Source organism: Taudactylus pleione, unplaced genomic scaffold (assembly GCF_031769625.1).
Source record: "Taudactylus pleione unplaced genomic scaffold, aTauple2 ptg000082l, whole genome shotgun sequence".
Taxonomy (NCBI): Eukaryota; Metazoa; Chordata; class Amphibia; order Anura; family Myobatrachidae; genus Taudactylus; species Taudactylus pleione.
Genome location: NW_028284484.1, coordinates 3,794,127 through 3,812,176, shown reverse-complemented (window position 1 = coordinate 3,812,176; position 18,050 = coordinate 3,794,127). Strand labels below are relative to the sequence as shown.

The 18,050-nt window shown below is 41.6% G+C and overlaps 1 protein-coding gene across 4 annotated transcripts in view; it reads left to right on the top strand.

Annotated features, from left to right (window-relative positions):
• The window catches only part of LOC148532178 (1-phosphatidylinositol 4,5-bisphosphate phosphodiesterase eta-2-like), a 190,826-nt gene that overhangs the window by 28,372 nt on the left and 144,404 nt on the right, over positions 1–18,050 (top strand). For all 4 annotated transcript variants that reach the window (XM_088468197.1, XM_088468196.1, XM_088468194.1 and 1 more), the window contains 3 exons: positions 6,326–6,446; positions 9,170–9,341; positions 13,361–13,468. In XM_088468197.1, coding sequence (XP_088324323.1) covers positions 6,326–6,446; positions 9,170–9,341; positions 13,361–13,468 — 401 coding nt within the window. The remainder of the gene's footprint in view (positions 1–6,325; positions 6,447–9,169; positions 9,342–13,360; positions 13,469–18,050) is intronic.

Below are 18,050 nucleotides of genomic sequence, written 5' to 3'. Positions count from 1 at the left end.
CAGCCACTTTGCTTGCGACTTAGGCTCAGCTCCTATATGATGACCTCAGACCTAATTTTTCTTGGCATTGTAATCCCTAACATCCATTTGTAAAAGGTACTGTTATTACTGGCCCCATTTTTTTTTTTAACTTCTCTTAGAGACGCTAAATCCAAACAATGAAGAAAAAAATACATATTAAACCACATAGTGACATTATTATGGGCAGCATCGTACACAGAATATTTATGCGCTATACCAAGAATATTTATTCATTCACCCCAGTCACTGGAGATTACAATTGATTTCCTGTCCCTCAGGCATAAAAACACACACAGGGAACATTTTAGTTAACTTATGTTATTTCTGAAACTGGAGCACCGAGTGGAAACTGATGTGGATATAGGTACACTATACACACTCCAAACACAGAGGACCCTGCTTGCATTCTATCTATGAGGTCCACTGTTGGGAGGAGGCAACTCCTGCCACTGTGCATTACTCTGAGTCGTAGGGTAATAAGCAAATTAAGTTCTCCTGATTGCTGGACGCTGCCCTTCTGTATAGCTTCCTATTATACCCCTGAATTGGACTAGTGACATCAGCTGAAAGTTAGTGTTTAGGAGGGGAAGCAGCAGCTATTCCCTGGCTGGCTCAGTGTCCTCTCTACAAATTGGCTGCTGATTTGGCTCTCATTTTAACTTGATGCTCATGAGCGCTGTCCAGGTGCTGATTGGTGGCGATGGTTAGACGCTATATTCTCCCTACAAGTACTGACTCTTACACATCAGTGCAGTCCAGGGATTCAGACGCTTTATGAAACAATACAGATCAGCATTGTGAGAACAGTCAGGACAATTTAACTGCCTAATACAAGAGCTTTAATTCACAGAGCCATAAACTTCCATAAGTAATGCGGTTTTCCTATTAAACTATATGTCAAGCCAGGGACTTGAACTTTAGCTGGCAGCCACCTAATTCTGCTTCACAGCACTGAGGGGATTACTGCACATCTAAATCACTCAGCCCCACGTGCTGCACGGAGGGCCTGATTCAGAGATGGACGCAAATCCTGTCATAACTGTGTTTGTGTACGCAGCGACTGTGCGAAAATATGCAAATGTCACTGGTGCCCGGATTTGTATTGAGACGTCCCCTGGTGGCTTTGCAAATCCAAGCGCTTGCATAGAAAGACGCAGCATAGGATGCAGATCAGTTGAATATTGAAGTTATAAGTAACCCTATGGTTATTCAGAGGGGATGCGGTTAATTTACCGCCTCCCAGAATGCCGGCCATTGGAATCCCGATGGCGGAAGGCCGACCCAGGACTAAAGATAGGCGTTGAAATGCTGACGCCTATCTTTAGCCCCACGCCGAAATTCCAAAGGCCGGCATCCCAAACGAGGTAAGCTGGGGATAGTTAGATTGTAGCTGCAGGGGCAGTGGCAGATCCAGGGGGGGGGGGGTTATCAGGGCAATCGCCCCCTGTACACACATCCCCGATTCCTGAAAGCTCCGCCCACTTATTATAAGAGACTCATGGACCATCATCAGCAGTGCCGGCGGCCACACCTGCGCGATGTGCAGAGAGAGTCTGTCACATGCACATCGAGCTGGTGCTGGGCAGCAGGCCCGCTGAGTTACCGTAGATACTGTACAGTGAAGTCTCCCCCGCGGCTGGCCCCCCTGTCCTGGTCAGAGAATTCTGACAAGCACAATAAGCACAGTATCCGTCGAGGCGGGCACCACCTTGAGCAGCGCAGCAGACTACGGACTGGCGGTGAGATAAATACAGGTTCTTTCCTTGCCTGTCATTTTTGTTGTTGCTGTGATTGTGTAATGTGGACCATATCATTAGGGGTGGGGGTGGGTCAGGTGCACATGTGAGACTGGAGGGAGACTGCTTGTGGATCATATTGTTAATATGGGGGGGTCCCGGTGGACATGTGGGACTGGAGGAGCCTGCATGTGGAGCATATTATTATTGTGTTGGGGGAGGAGACTCCATGGGGGTCTGCTGCACATGTGGGCTGGAGAGAGTCTGCTCGTGGAGCATATTATTATTGTGGGGGGGTCTGGTGCACATGTGGGTCAGTATTATTAAACTGCTCCCCCCTAAAAGTAAAGTCTAGATCCACAACTGTGCGCGGGGGGGTGCGAGAGTTAGGTTTAGACACCCCCATAGGGACTTAGTTAGGCACCCCTGGGGAGGGTTAGGCTGAGGGATGGGGGAGGTTAGGGTTAGGCACCCTCCCGGGAGGACAGGGGAGGGTTAGCATACTTGCGAGCCACTGTTGGGATGTCCTCCCTTCGGGCTTCATACCAATTCAGCAGTCTGTATTTCATACCAATTCCACTCAGAGTGGTCATCGTAACTACATACAGGATCGACATGCCTGCGTTTGAGTCACTCCCCCATTGCCACCCACAAACGGTCCCTGCCTGTCACTTTGCAGATAAATACTCACTGCGACCGCCGTTGCTGGACCATCGTTACACGTTCACGGTGAAACTTGTACACGTGCGCGGTGCGACTTGTACACGTGCGCAGTAGGAAAAAATTTGCTATTTGCGAAAACATCAGCATTGCCACTGTCTCTAAATCGTCCCTGGATCCTCTCTTTTCATGATGTAGGATTTGTAAACCAATACTGTATTCAATTCTGTCAGAGGCTCTGTTCCCCCTGTTGTTGATGGGGAGAGGATATGGTGCAGCACTGAGAGATGTGAGTTCTCCACAGAGCTTTAGGGTTCTCTGGCCAAGACCCTCCACAGCTGGAACAGTTGAGGGGAGGGGGCTGAAGGATATTTGCCCTCTTCACCCAATTAATGAAAATGGGGGATCCAGTGCTCTTCTGGAGGGGTTGAGTTTGAGCATGAAGGGGCTAATATATGTGTACTGATCACAACCCCCAATAACAATGTGTATAAAGGCAAGGGTCCAGTAGCTAAAGGCTACTTTAATTAGATCAAAGTTGCTCAATTGTCTTCTACTCAGTTTGTTCAATAGAATAGTTAGAGAAATGTTGAGAAGTAATATGTCCCTTCTCCTGCAAAATCTGCCTTTACTGGACCCCTCGGCTTGTTGATCATATGTACATGCCTGGAAAGGAGTATAGTCAGCTATCTGTCTATTTCTATAGATATTTAACTTTAAGCAGAAAATTAAATAAATTAACAGAAGTCTCTCTCTATATACACACGCACACTTTTCTTCTTTTTTTTTTAATCTGATAGTACTTGCACCAGCTTCAAAGAATAGTAAACATCAAATAGGAATTGAGACAAATATATTGTATTTCCAGCAGTGTTGTGGTAAGCTCAGCTGACAACAAAATAAATGTTTCCTTAAACAGAAACCACACATCTAAAGCATTTGCTATGTGACCCGTACGCTTCAGTTTTCCTGAGGAAGTGATAGACTGAGGCAGTGTCTCAGTAAACACATCCCGATACATGAAGAGTTTTCTTTCTAAAAATAGTCTGTTTCTGTGGCTTAGATGGTTTCGCTGATTCCCAGATAGTGGATGCGCGTCTTACATTGAGGAAATGCTGTACATTGCAAATATGAGGCTCTCTTATTTAAATTCATGGGAGGAATAAACTGTTGTGCAGTATTATTTAAGAAGCTACTGCAAGAAAAACTAACTCCTATGAAATGGTAACGAGGTAATATACTTTACAATCTGACAAATAGATTTTTCCTTCTTGTTAGCAGATGAAATTATTTGACGCAGCAATCTGACATAGAAGGTTTTTATTTCTTTAAATAAGAAGTTAAGTACATTTTAGGCATGATTTATTTCCTAGAGGCGTTCTAAAAATCTTTTACCTTTTTCCAAGCTCTCTCTGGTGGGTACTGGGCACACCTGTTATGCTGGCTACACATTAGGACAATGTCGGCCCAATATGTTGTTTCCGGCAGGGATCAGAACAACTTATTGGCCAAATTCGTCCAGTGTGTACAGACTATCTGCGCGCTCCCGTGGTCGCATGCGATATTGTCCAGACGGCCATGCTGCACGGCCAACAAGACGATATCGGATGTGGTGCCATTGAAGGTAATGAAGGAGGGAACGTTCCGTCTTCATTTCATCGCTCAGTGTGTACCCACAGTAAGGCTGCCAGTCTCAAACACAAAGACCTGAAACTCTCAAAATGTTATGTTAAGGCAGAAGGGAGAGGATTTTACATAGCACACAGATGTCAGAGGCGTGTACTTATTTTTTAAACATAAATAACTGTGGCATGGTATAATAAGAATCTTGGTAATTACCATTTATTCTTGATTTGTTTCTTCAGGCTGCTATTAATAAGAGCCCATCCTGGTAAAGATCTGGAAGCAGAGTGACCGCTTATGCTAACATTCAGTTTCCTGATTCAGAGCCTCTGCGGCTAATGCAAGCCATTCGGCCAGCTCATGCGCCATCAGGGGCCACAGGGATCCCTCTCCGAGAAAATAGCGTTATTGTACCCCATAGGCTAATGCCATCTTCAGATTCGATAGTATAGCAGCCATGGGGGCAGCTTTGCAGATGGAAATGGAAGGACCGCAGCATATATGTGTGTATATATATGTATATATGTATATATATATATATATATATATATATATATATATCATATACTGTGTGTATATATATTAGGGATGTGCAGGCTCGGATAGGTTCGAGTTTGCACGTGGAGTTCGGATTTTTCCCTCCAAAAAAACGGAACTCAGAACGAGGCAAAACGTCATCTTACATGGACGAACATCATCATTCCTGGACAAAAGACCAGGAATGATGATGTTCGTCCATGTAAGATGACGTTTTGCCTCGTTCTGAGTTCCGTTTTTTTGGAGGGAAAAATCCGAACTCCACGTGCAAACTCGAACCTATCCGAGCCTGCACATCCCTAATATATATATGTATGTATATATATATATATATCATATACTGTGTGTGTATGTATATATATATATATATATAAACATTTTTAATGATTTCTTTTAACAAGGTGTTATAAAGGGTGCAATAAATTATCAAAGCGTCAAAAGCAGTGAAACATAAACAATACAGATTATGTATACATATAAACAAAATGAAATAAGACATATCAAAAAATTCTTAGTTTGTGAACGCACTCCCTACTATTATGAGGTGGCTTCTGGGTTCTTCAATTCATGATTATATTCAAAAATCATCAAAACAAATAGTAAAAATGGTGAGAAGAAATTAGTGTCTTCAATGTGAATCACTTTAATATTGATTGTTATCAAGTCACTGGACACGATTCTGTATTTTCCAGTGGATGTCCTTGTTTATCTTTAGTTTTCAACCAGTAATGTTAGGACAATGAATCATGAAAAAAAATAACATAAATATAGTGTAATACTGATACGCAAAATTTTGTGCACCTCAATGGAAAAAATGAAGGCTGCAGATGTACTTCAAGGTCCACTCTTCAACCCGGGCAACGCCGGGTATCCCAGCAAGTAAAAAATACACACACTCCCCACATCCCCGTTAGGTTCATATATATTTGGGCACTGACACAATTTTCATTATTTTAGCAGTGTACGCCACCACAATGGATTTGAAATGAAACCACTTGTATATCTGTGTGCAACGGAGTCTCTCAATCAGCATGTGAAGTGCTACGATGCAGCAGCCGCAGCTTTTTTCCACGCCAAGACTCAGTTGCACATAGATATACAAGAGTCACAAATCAAATTAATCAGCACAGTCTATTGGTGCATCCTAGTCGCATCGCGACCAGAGTTGTATGTGAACTGGATGCATTTTCAGCAAAAAAGACGCCCAGCAGTAGCAGAGTTGAACGTGACCTAGTGACTCTCACACACCAGGCATATCGCACTGCATGGCATATTGAGGCATCTGTGTGTATGTATGTGTGTGTGTATATGTGCTTATATATATATATATATATATATATAAGTCTTGGTGGGCGGCACACTCGTGAAATTACCGATAAAGGTTCCCGGTGCCTTCCGTAGGTAGCCCCAGCACGGTGCTCCAACATGTAACCACAAACCGACGGCACTCAGACATCAAAAGAATACAGGTAGGCAGGTGTAATGCCAACGTTTTGATGAATTTATTACATCGTCATCAGGGCGATGTAATAATATATACACACAAACACCGCTAAACACACACCACTAAATTCAACATTATGCAGAAGAGGTCTGTATTCTATATATTTAGTTCAGTAATTGGGTGTTCTGTAGAAATCAGGATTTGGTTGGACACATCCTTATATTTTCTCCATTGGTATGTGTCAGAGTCACACCAAGAGAGCCGGCAATAGGAACTTTGCTGAACCATTTATTTTGACTTACAGTTGACTGTTGGGATGGACCAGATGGAGAACCAATTGTCCACCACGGATACACCTTGACTTCCAAAATCCTTTTCAAGGATGTCATTGAAACTATTAACAAGTACGCATTCATAAAAAATGAGTAAGTATCTGCTACATGCTTTCCTTCCTGCTTTACACTAGGACACAAACAGATATTACTCAGAATTATGATGCTTTGCATTGGGGTCGCTGCTATTCTTTATCTGCTCAGTTCATCTTGGGTTGTGTAGATGCTATTAGAGCCACTGTTCGAAGCTGAATGCTGCTTGGATGTGACTAAATAAGAAAGCATTACATGTGATATCAGACAAAAAAAAAGAAATTTTTGAAGTGTGAAAACTAGAAGGCAAAATAATTCCATATAAAATAAAACAGGTTAGCAGTGATAGAAACTGAAAAACTTATTGCTAAATAAAGTACTGTAAGTCTGATCGTAGAAAGTTTTGTAAGTATAATAAATATATATATAATAAATGTAAGTACATACAGGTTGAGTCTCCCATATCCAAATATTCCGAAATATGGGATATTCCGAAATACAGAATTTTTTGGCATGACTGAGATAATGAAACCTTTGAGTTTTGATGGTTCAATGTACACAAACTTTGTCTAAGGCACAAATTATTAAAAATATTGTATAAAACTACCTTCAGGCTGTGTGTATAAGGTGTATATGAAACATAAATGAATTTCATTTCTGTACACAGACTTTGTTTGAGCCACAGAATTATTGAATATATTGTATAAAATTACCTGCAGGCTGTGTGTATAAGGTGTATATAACACATAAATGCATTATGTGTGTATATTTGGGTCCTATTCCCAAGATATTTCATTATGGTATGCAATTATTTCAAAATAGGGAATATTCCGTTCTCCAAAATACCCCTGGTCCCAAGCATTTTGGATATGGGAGACTCAACCTGTATATATAAATAGCAAAAAATAAAACTGATTGTATTGGGCTATCAACATTTTGAATGTCAACATTCTACTGGTGTGATATGAAATGTCACCATTCAGAATGTCAGCATAGTTTGATGACATTTTCATATCCGGATCAGTAACCCATGTCTGGTATAAGGCAGAGAATAGCACTAATATCAGGTCACTATAGCCCGGTAAGGCAGACAGGAAGGCTGTGATTGTTACAGCGCATTAGCAGGATGGATGATTCAGGGAGGTAATCTGATGGCCACTTACAGAACCAGGAAGGATATTTTTTCACCCAATGTGATGATAAATGGGAATCTTTCTCACTGGAGTTTTGCTTCACATTCCTTTGTATGAATAAAGAGAGTCCATATAAGAACAGCTCGACCTTGATTGCTGACTATGTGACTGACAACTGATATTTTATTTTTCACAGTAGTGTTTCATCAACCCGCTGACATACAGAAGCAATGCCCATTGTTGTATTTTTAATTTGTGACAATACAAATACAATACAATCAACTCACTTGGAACTAGTAATATTAGTGAGACCAGAGGCATTAAGCTTCTGTAATGTTACTCACCCTTAGTGAATTTATGGGGTTAACATTGGTTTGTCAACACAATGGTTGAACCAATAGGATGTATACTATACATATTAACTTAGTACATCTTTTTCAATAACTTTCATGGCACGTTTCGGCAGTAGTACTGGTTACAAAATTAAATGTCAAAAGGTATCTTTCCTCCTGCAAGCAGGCCAAAGAATTGTTTATATGAACCTTTCCTTTTCTCTCCAGTATGTCTACATCATGCCCAGACTTGCTATGCTTAAATTTATTTAAAAAACAAAAAACCAAAAAGTGAATGAATTAGGCATTAATGTGCTTTTACGCAATCAGTAAAATGCTTCTGTGACGGTAACATTTATATAAATAAAGTTCTGTTATGAGGTAATTTCTGTGAACTGACCAACCGGGATTTACCATCTCAGGAAAACACCTATTGTTCAGACCTGTTCTGTAACTGGCTGATTGAGAGAGACCTGAGATGATCCTCTCACCTGGTCCTACACAACTGGCCACAGAACCTGTGTATTTCATTTCTACCCGGTATTAAAAGGATGAGTAGGAAACTCTAGCTAGCATAGCCAATCAGTTGCTAAGAGTTACACTGACTATAGAGTCCCAAGAATATGTTTCTCAGTGGGCATTAGAGATATTACCAGGACTAGGCTATGACAGCCATTGCTGTTGCCACTACAGCAAGTAACCCACAACATGGGGTCCCCCTGAAATAGTGACAGCCAGCTCTATGTCTGTCAGGAGGTAGGGATCAATTCTCTAGGGTGGGCCCGCAAAAAAAAAAAAGCAGCACCGCCCAGGAAAAGCCAGCCCCTTGCCGAATGCATTAGGGCTCATTGCACATCCTTCCTTGGTGTGTGTGGGGTAATAAATTGGTAATAAATTGAGATTGAAGTATTTTGACACATGCACTACTAGTAACAGCGTACCCATGGCTGCCAGGGCCAGCAAGGTCCTGTAGTGCATCATGTAAATATACTGTGGGGAAAAACAAAAACCATACAGACAGTGATTTTTTTTTTGCTTCTCAAATGCCCAGGGCATCACATATAAAATGCACCCCCAAGGCTTGAATACACATCATCAGAAGCTAGTGCTGAAATCTACTATGTTATAGTAAATAAATGTACATAAAGTGTATCCGTCCCATTGACAGACTAATTTGTTGCATACAAAAAATATTACCAACTTCAGCAATTAAGACTATACAATAACTAACGCTAACGTTTTATTTATGGCTGTTTTTGTGTAAAGCAGGAATAAAGGTCTATTATGCCAGCGCATTTCATCTTGTATCCCTTTTCAGGTTCCCTGTCATCTTGTCCATTGAAAATCACTGCAGTGTGGTGCAGCAGAAGAAAATGGCTCAGTATTTAACGGAAATCTTAGGAGACAAGTTAGATCTGTCTTCTGTGCTCAATGGCGATTCTACAAAGCTGCCTTCCCCGGAGATCCTGAAAGAAAAGATATTAGTGAAGGTAAATTTGGACAGAGTAAATTGGGTAAATAGTAACCTATGCGCTAGAAAGCGCAGACTGTACTTTCAAAGTAATTGCTTGATGTACTGTCCTTTATAAATTGTGACTATCTTTCAAGAGAGCAACTACAGTCAGTTCATTTACAATTCTTATACCATGTAAAGTACATACAGGAATGTTATTCTATACAGCTATTAAACTACGTTTTGTGTTTTATTTTTTATAGTAATTTGCCCACTAGCTCATTTTACTTTCTTTATGTTTATCAATAATTCACTTTACACTGGTGGTACTGTACAGCAAGTAAGATAGCTGTTATCATACTGGGAAGGAAAGTGTGTACACATATATGCTGTGATAAATATTAATGCTACATAAAGCAAATATATAAAGTAGGGTTTTTCCTTTGATAATGTTATTTAAAACTGAAAGAAATGTCTAAGCTACATTTATCTACATGTAAATTCCCAAAGTGACCTACTTATCATTACCATTGTCGCATGACATAGCCCAATCAATAACAATGACATCTAGAAGATCAATAAATCCCTTACGGTGGCTGTGTAAAACCTAAACGCCAGAAACCTCCTAACGCTAACAAGCTTAATTATGGCATAATGTTATTTTACAGTCAAGATGGCATAGAAGCCAGGTGGTGCCCATGTGTCATGGAAAGTCCTAAGTTTGCCATGGAAAATGTGAAACTTGAAGTACTTGTATTCAGACTTCTGATTAACAGGAATTAATGTTTTGCTACATCTGGCTACTAGGTGATAGTACGGTAGATGGAGATGTCACATGAGGTTAGGGTCATAAACATTTTTAACCATCATATGGTATTTACCAACTGAAGGAGTGGGGAATTGCTGGCAGGGCCATAGTGGGGCGATAATGCGAAGGCGGGACTGCCAGGACCACTAAAAATGTAATAATCCTTAGGCCATTCGGACAGCTCTGTGCCGACTTTCCACTGGTATCAAGAGGAAGTTAGGTGCCCGGTACATCCTAATGACACTCCAGGCAGCAGCTTTCTAGGCTGCAGTGTATTATGCAAGCCACTGGGATCAAGGGGATGCTAGGTGCCCGATGCATCCTAAGGACGTTCCAGGTGGCAGCTTTCTAGGCTGCAGTGTATTATGCAAGCCACTGGGATCAAGGGGAAGCTAGGTGCCCGATGCATCCTAAGGACGTTCCAGGTGGCAGCTTTCTAGGCTGCAGTGTATTATGCAAGCCACTGGGATCAAGGGGAAGCTAGGTGCCCGATGCATCCTAAGGACGTTCCAGGTGGCAGCTTTCTAGGCTGCAGTGTATTATGCAAGCCACTGGGATCAAGGGGAAGCTAGGTGCCCGATGCATCCTAGGGACGTTCCAGGTGGCAGCTTTCTAGGCTGCAGTGTATTATGCAAGCCACTGGGATCAAGGGGAAGCTAGGTGCCCGATGCATCCTAAGGACGTTCCAGGTGGCAGCTTTCTAGGCTGCAGTGTATTATGCAAGAGACTGGGATCAAGGGGAAGCTAGGTGCCCGATGCATCCTAAGGACGCTCCAGGTGGCAGCTTTCTAGGCTGCAGTGTATTATGCAAGCCACTGGGATCAAGGGGAAGCTAGGTGCCTGATGCATCCTAAGGACGCTTCAGGCGGCAGCTTTTTAGGCTGCAGTGTACTTTGATGCCAAATACAGGTGCCACAGGGTGCTGCCCACTCCTAGTTACAGCCCTGATTACTGCAGACTCACAACAGATAGGTTCATACCTGAATAACATGGACAGAAGCCATGGGCTCTCCATATAATTAATCCTTGTATTCATGTTAATGATATTTGGAAACATTGGGAAATATAACCTAAGTAAGTATAATATAATTTGCATTTAGATATATTTCCAGATATCTCATGGAATAGATATTCTACCTATGTACTTTTTACGTTTTGAAGGTTAACAGTAGGTACTAGATAATGATGATGTTGTTCCCACAATTATAGACCCGTATAGGATCATGTTGTATATTCTTCCTGCTCATCATAATAAATGCACTAGGTTACTTTTTAGTAAAATATGGCAGGTCAGAGCAAAACCATCCTTCCCTCGCAAAAAACATTTATTGCTCTTTGTTATACTTATAATCTTCAACAATTGTTCTGTATAACATTTTACATACATAAAGGTGTTTTAAACCTTGGGTCACAATGTAACTCACTATCTTATCTACAAAACAATTTCCATGCATTATTGGAAGTGTTATTACAGATGCAGAAGTCAGATTAATCTCAAGTGTCTCACGTTTGCCTTTATTTACTGTTGATAAATAACAGCATGACGCATCATTGAAGCAATGGTTATGGTTAACCATTGCTTCAATAGTCTTTTTTTTTTTAAAGACTATACATATACACTGTTTTTAAAATGTATAATGAGCATTTCCATTCTGTTTATGTTCCTAGTAGAATATAATGTGTTTTATTTTTAGAGTAACTTTGTTAATGTCTTTTAAGTGAAAATATTCTCATTTGATTACAACGAAAGGGATGCTCAGGGCTGTTCTATGTATACAACCTTTCATTTAGTATTTTTGCCGTCTAGGCCGTTCAGCTTCTGGAATTGATATTCTAGGTCATCCAGGAATGGAATAAATCGAATAAGACAATGTCTAATAAATGATGTTGCCTAATAGCATTTTCTCAACTGTTCTGTGAACCGATGTCATTAGCCAGTGCATTTATACTTCTGCCAGAAACCATGCGAAGGATGAATTATTCCCCTGACAGTAAAGCATTGTGTGTAGACACATGGAAGAAAACAAGTTTACTTATCACTTTGCCCTGGGGAGCCATTAGTTTTTAAGAATTGTTTAGAGGATTTGCAACTCTACACCTCTTGTGTCGGTTGTATTATTCTGCAATTGCATTGATCTAACCCTCTCCTAAACTGGGTAAACACTAAGCGATCCATTGCACGATATATCATTCTGACGTGGATCAGAACGATATATTGTGCGGATTGCATAGTGTGTATGTTCAATCGCGCGTGCCCACGCACAATGCAATGAACGACGCCATGCTGCTAAATGCAGCGTAGAATGACACATCGCGAAGAGTGTATGGATGGCTCAATGTATCGATCCATTGCATCATCCCCTTGCTGGGTACACACATCGTGTAGTGTGTACACAGCACCAGGACCTGACGGTTGGTCTAGAACTCGTCCGATTGGCTCCTGGTATAGCGCACACACTACGTTGGTCCTATCGAAAAGCATTGTTTGGAATTTGTAGTGTGTACAGAGATCGTCCCGATCCTGCACATAAAAACCATCACCTCAACGATTTGAAGTCCAGGTGATTGTTTGAACTGAAGCATTTATTGTGTAGTGTGTACACTCCACATCTGGTGTTACTGGGATTATTTCAGTTGTCCAAATTTGTCTAGTTGTTGGCAAACCTGTCGGGTATGTACCTAGCTTTTATAGACTTTGAACCAATATTGGCTTGTCCGCTTTCTAGGAAAAGGTGAGGCATGCGGTACAAAGTGCCTTGTGTTTTAGTGATGTCTCTAGTTCCTAGTGAATTGATAGGCTGATTACAATTAATTTTTTTTGATACATCTGAGGGGATGATATGTTGAATTGATGGGATGAATTGTCATGAATGTTCGTACAGGCCATAAAGTGACTACTTACATTGTGCACTGCCAACAAGCACACAAACTGTATGACGTTCTGATCAGGCCCAAGCCTCAGTCTTCCTATCATTCTGCAGTTGCATTAAGTGGCATTGCATTTTTGTGTTTTCTCTCTGTACAATTTCCCTGCTAAGGTCTTTTAACTAGTGATGCTCATTAACACTATATTCAGGTGTAAATCCCTGCTCCCACCTCCTCTTTTTCTTCTCTGTACCCTTCCCTTTTCTGTGTTTGAAAATCATAAATAAAATGTATTTAAAGAAACACTGATAAGTCCCATATATAGGCATCTTCTTTAGAATATGAGCAGTAGATAATTCTATTATTTCTTGATCTGGGTTTAGGGGAAGAAACTCCCGGCCAGTATCAGTGATGATGCAGAAGAAGGAGAAGTGTCAGACGAGGACAGTGCAGATGAGATTGACGACGACTGCAAGCTCATAAATGGCGATGTATGTAAGCTAAAACTATATATCTCTTTGTTTATGCCGTAAGTAACATCATTTAATATATATATAAATAACGTGTCCAAGACTCAGCTAAATGTTTGTCATGAGCTTCAGCATAACCTCAGCAGCACTCGTGTCACCGCCATAACAAACGGTCACATGTACACACAAAACCCTTTCCTCAGTGGAGCTTCTGTATACATCGGAGCATCATATATTTGTATATAATATTTCATACATAATAAAAATTCAGCTCCTGGGAGCAGTTTATTTTCAGTGAATATATTGATATATATTGGGGCAGCACAGACGGTGTAATGGTTAGCATTACTGCCTCACAGCACTGAGGTCATGGGTTTGATTCCCACTACAGCCCTAACTGTGTGGAGTTTGTATATTCTCCCTGTGCTTGTGTGGGTTTCCTCCGGGTACTCCGGTTTCCTCCCACACTCCAAAAATATACTGGTAGGTTAATTGGCTCCAAACATAAATCAACCCTAGTGTCTATGTGTGTGAGCATGTAGTAGGGAATATAGATTGTAAGCTCCACTGGGGCAGGGACTGATGCGAATGGACAAATATTCTCTCTGTAAAGCGCTGCGGAATATGTGTGCGCTATATAAATAACTGGTAATAAATAAATAAATATATGTAATATAAGTATGATGTTTAAAAGGTAAAATAATTGGTACAGGGTATTGTGATTGAGAAAACACTTTTTACAGTTGCGGCAATATGCAATAAATATTCCAGAACGTCTCTTCATATCTGGAAAAATATTTCCTCTTTTTTATGTTATATCACAGCTGTCTATTAGCTTATTTTTTGGTGACACAAATGTGTTAATACCTTGTGATATGTTGACATGAAATCAAGAAAACTATTTGTAGAGCCATGGTACAAGTTTAATACCTTTTGCCCTTGGTTATTTAAATTATATTCCAAGTCCTAGTTTATATTAGTAGACCTCATTCATCGCCCTGTCAGCCTTGGGACATACATACTCTGTCTGCTGTTATTACGCTCTCCAGGAAAATGGCTGCTGCCCAGTGGCGTAAGTTCATCCCAGACGACAGGAAGCAAGTTATAATTTGGTGCCCCCCCCCCCCCTAAAAAAAAGGGAAAATGTATGGTGCATATCTATCTATCCATCTATCTATCACATATGCACAGAAACACTTACATGAAATAGCCTTAAGTGGGGTGAATATATTGTCGGCAATGGAGGAGGTGCCCCTTCAGTGCTGGCGCCCGGCGGCAGGCGCCTCCATTGTCTCCCATAGTCCTGCCCCTGCTGCTGCCATCTGTTCATTTTCCATACTGGGTTACAAGTGGGGCCTAATGAATTGTATAATACCCTTAAAATAAATATAAATATATTGTGTGAGATGAAGCTGCATTCTGTGTAAAGTTACTGAAGCCTAAATAATTCTCTGTGAGTGACATTTTACTTAATTGTATTGGAAAATAAATGATCATTGACCAAACCATATGACCTAGAACAGTATACAGTTAAAATCAATGGGAAACACACTGGCATTGCAAACTATTACTTATAATTGTTTGCAAAGCTTTAACTTAATGTGGTCTCCTACAGTATATATCATACTTATAGACACATGATTATACAGTTGAAATACAAGAGGACTCTCCAGCGTCAGAAACTTCTCTTGCATTTCAATTTGGACCCGAAGGGTTGGGGTAAATCCTTATGTCTCCTTAGGCTGCAGGTACAGGGTACCGTTTGGCGCCTCCCATACAGGGCTGGAGCTAGGTTTGCAAGCGCCCTAGGCAAAGCTTCACTCTGCAGCCCCTGCTCCCCCCAGTTTTCTATCCACTTGTTCACTTACCTCAGGCCATCCTCTCGTCTCGTGCTGTGCTCCTCCATTCCTCGCCTGTTTCTGCTCCGCCTCCAATGCTCTCCTCTGACCTAACCACTGCGGTGCTGTGTTTCAGCAGCTGATTCCTCCAGTCCAGACTTGTAATGGCAGTGTCGCAACGTCTACATCACGTCCACGATGCTTTCGGGAACAGACACCGCCGGAAAATGGGGGCTTGGGGTCCGGGCGCTGCACTATCCTGGTGACGATCCCTGTGTGAAAGGGCCCCAGCAGCCGCCATAACAGTAATCCAATTCTACCAGCACCATGTAAAATAGGGATATTTTTTAGAGACATCCTTCTTTTTCTTTGTTAGGTGGGCTCTACGGCGCCCTTAGGTAGCTGCCTAATGCTAGCGCTGGCCCTGCGCACATTCCCCACTTAATCTCATGCTTATACAGTTGGGTTTACTTATTCTGGTCGTTTAGTGTCTGGGTGGCACCCGTCATTCTTTGAAAGGGTATTACATACAGCAATTCTAAAATCATCTGCTCTCCAGGGTAAGTCTAATATACTGATCACCTATGTGCAAGTAAAATGGACCATTTCATATTTATACAATCTGCCATACCCATTTGTATACAAAAGGAGGCGTGGCTTTACAGGTAGGGGTCGTGACCTTGTGGTCCGAACCCCTAAGTTACTCTGGGGGTCCGGTAGATGTGGTCTGCCAATGGGGACTAGTCTGTTGCAAAGTGCTGGCTCCCTCACTGTGTCAAGAGCCGAGTGCTGCACATAATGCTACAGTGCAGCACCCAGCTCCTGTCGCTGTGGAGTCTGCACTTTGATGTCACCCCTTGGTGGGTGACACCCGGGTGCGGCCCGCACCCCCCTTGTGACTCCACTGTTTGCATCAATGAAATCAGCTTTTTATTTATCCTGATTTTGCTGCACTTAAAAACTTGCTGTGTGAGGCAGCTGCCCAAGGTGGTAAAATGCTGCCCCTATTGGACAAAAGTAGAACCTCCCAGGGCCTGGAAATTGTGCCCTATCTATACATCCTGAAAGTAGATCACACACCTGAACACTCTTACTGAGAAGAGGTAAGGATTGTAGAGCCACTGTGGGCCCTAGCAGATGTTGGGATTTGGAGCAAACTGAGTGGTCACTGGTGGATAAAAGTTCAGTAATAGAGTAACGACTGGCAGTGAAGTTCTCACAGCAAGTACTGAGAACTGATACATTTATCAGGCAAGGAATGCCGAGTAGTGAGTACAGGTGCAGAAGCGGAAGGAATATAGGGTTCAGATACTGCATGCGGTGCATTCTACTGGGCACTGTCTGAGTCTGTTTGTACATCTGTACTAGTAACTGCAGACAGCACAAACTGTGATTTTGGTTGGTATATAGATTTGCACTCATATTTTTTTATGGCAAAAGTGCTCTTATATTACAGGAGACAATGTGTGTCACAGTAGACATTACACTCTATAGTTGCCATAGGAGGCTACAGTACAATTGAGTTGCTGCAGGAAAGCTCTCTGCTGCCCTCTTGCTGTTGGATAGTTTCTCTTCACACATTATCGGCACTGCCTGTATAGAAGATGATTCCTCTAATGCACAGGTTCTCAAACTCGGTCCTCAGGACCCCAAACAGTGCATGTTTTGCAGGTCTCCTCACATAATTACTAGTGAAACTGTTAGCAGCACCTGTGGATCTTTTAAAACGTGTCAGTGACTAATGAATACACCTGTGCACCTGCTGGGTGACCTGCAAAAAGTGAACTGTGTGGGGTCCTGAGGACCGAGTTTGAGAACCACTGCTCTATTGGGATAAATTTACAAGTTTCACTATATGCCATTTTATTTTTCTTTAGTACAGTTTTTAATTAGAAGTATGTAAAATGGATATAAATAATTTTGGTTTATTTTTTAACTTCTGACCAATTAATTTTACCATTCACTTTTAAATTTAATTAGCTTAATTTATGAAAACAAATATACTAAAGGAATATTACAAAATATAATGTATTTTTTTTTCTCTATTGGTGCAAGTTTTGCTTTTGTTGTGGTTTAATGTAGGAGTTCACTCTTCATTTAAGATGCTGGGTCATCAACTTATTGCAATGTGTACAGTGTTTAAGTCGTCCTATACCAGTAAGCAACTGTATTATAATGTGCTGGTAATTCTATAGGAGAAGCCTTGCACAGTGAAGGCTAAGGCCCACTGGTATTTGCTTTCCTTCTAAAATGCCATTACAAATGTTCCCAAATACAGTAAGGCAAATGCCACCATGCATAATGTGATTATTAATTGTGTTTCTTCTTCATCCCTGGGGATACTGGAGTTGTCACACCAGTGTTTGTTTGTGGTACCGGACTGGTGTTGCTGGCTGGAATGGGTTTTAGATCACGAGTGTGAAAACTGGATGGTATATATAGTTGCAGCTCATGGCATAGGATATGAAGTTAGAAGAGTCTGACCAGTATTGGAGAAATTGGCTGAGACCCTAACAGAGGTGCGGACTCCTAACACACCGATGGTTTTCACCAGGGACCCCGCAAGGGAGTTTGGGCTTATCTGCACCCGACGTGCAGGTCACAGTCCTCTGTTCAGGATTACGTGTGCTGGACTGGATAGCACCAGGGTGAAACCGGACTGGATAGCACCGGGGTGGAACTTGGCTGAATAGCACCGTGGGTGGAACCGGACTATTGGAGCCAGTGGCACAGCGAGATGGTAAATTGCACTGAAAGTATAATGC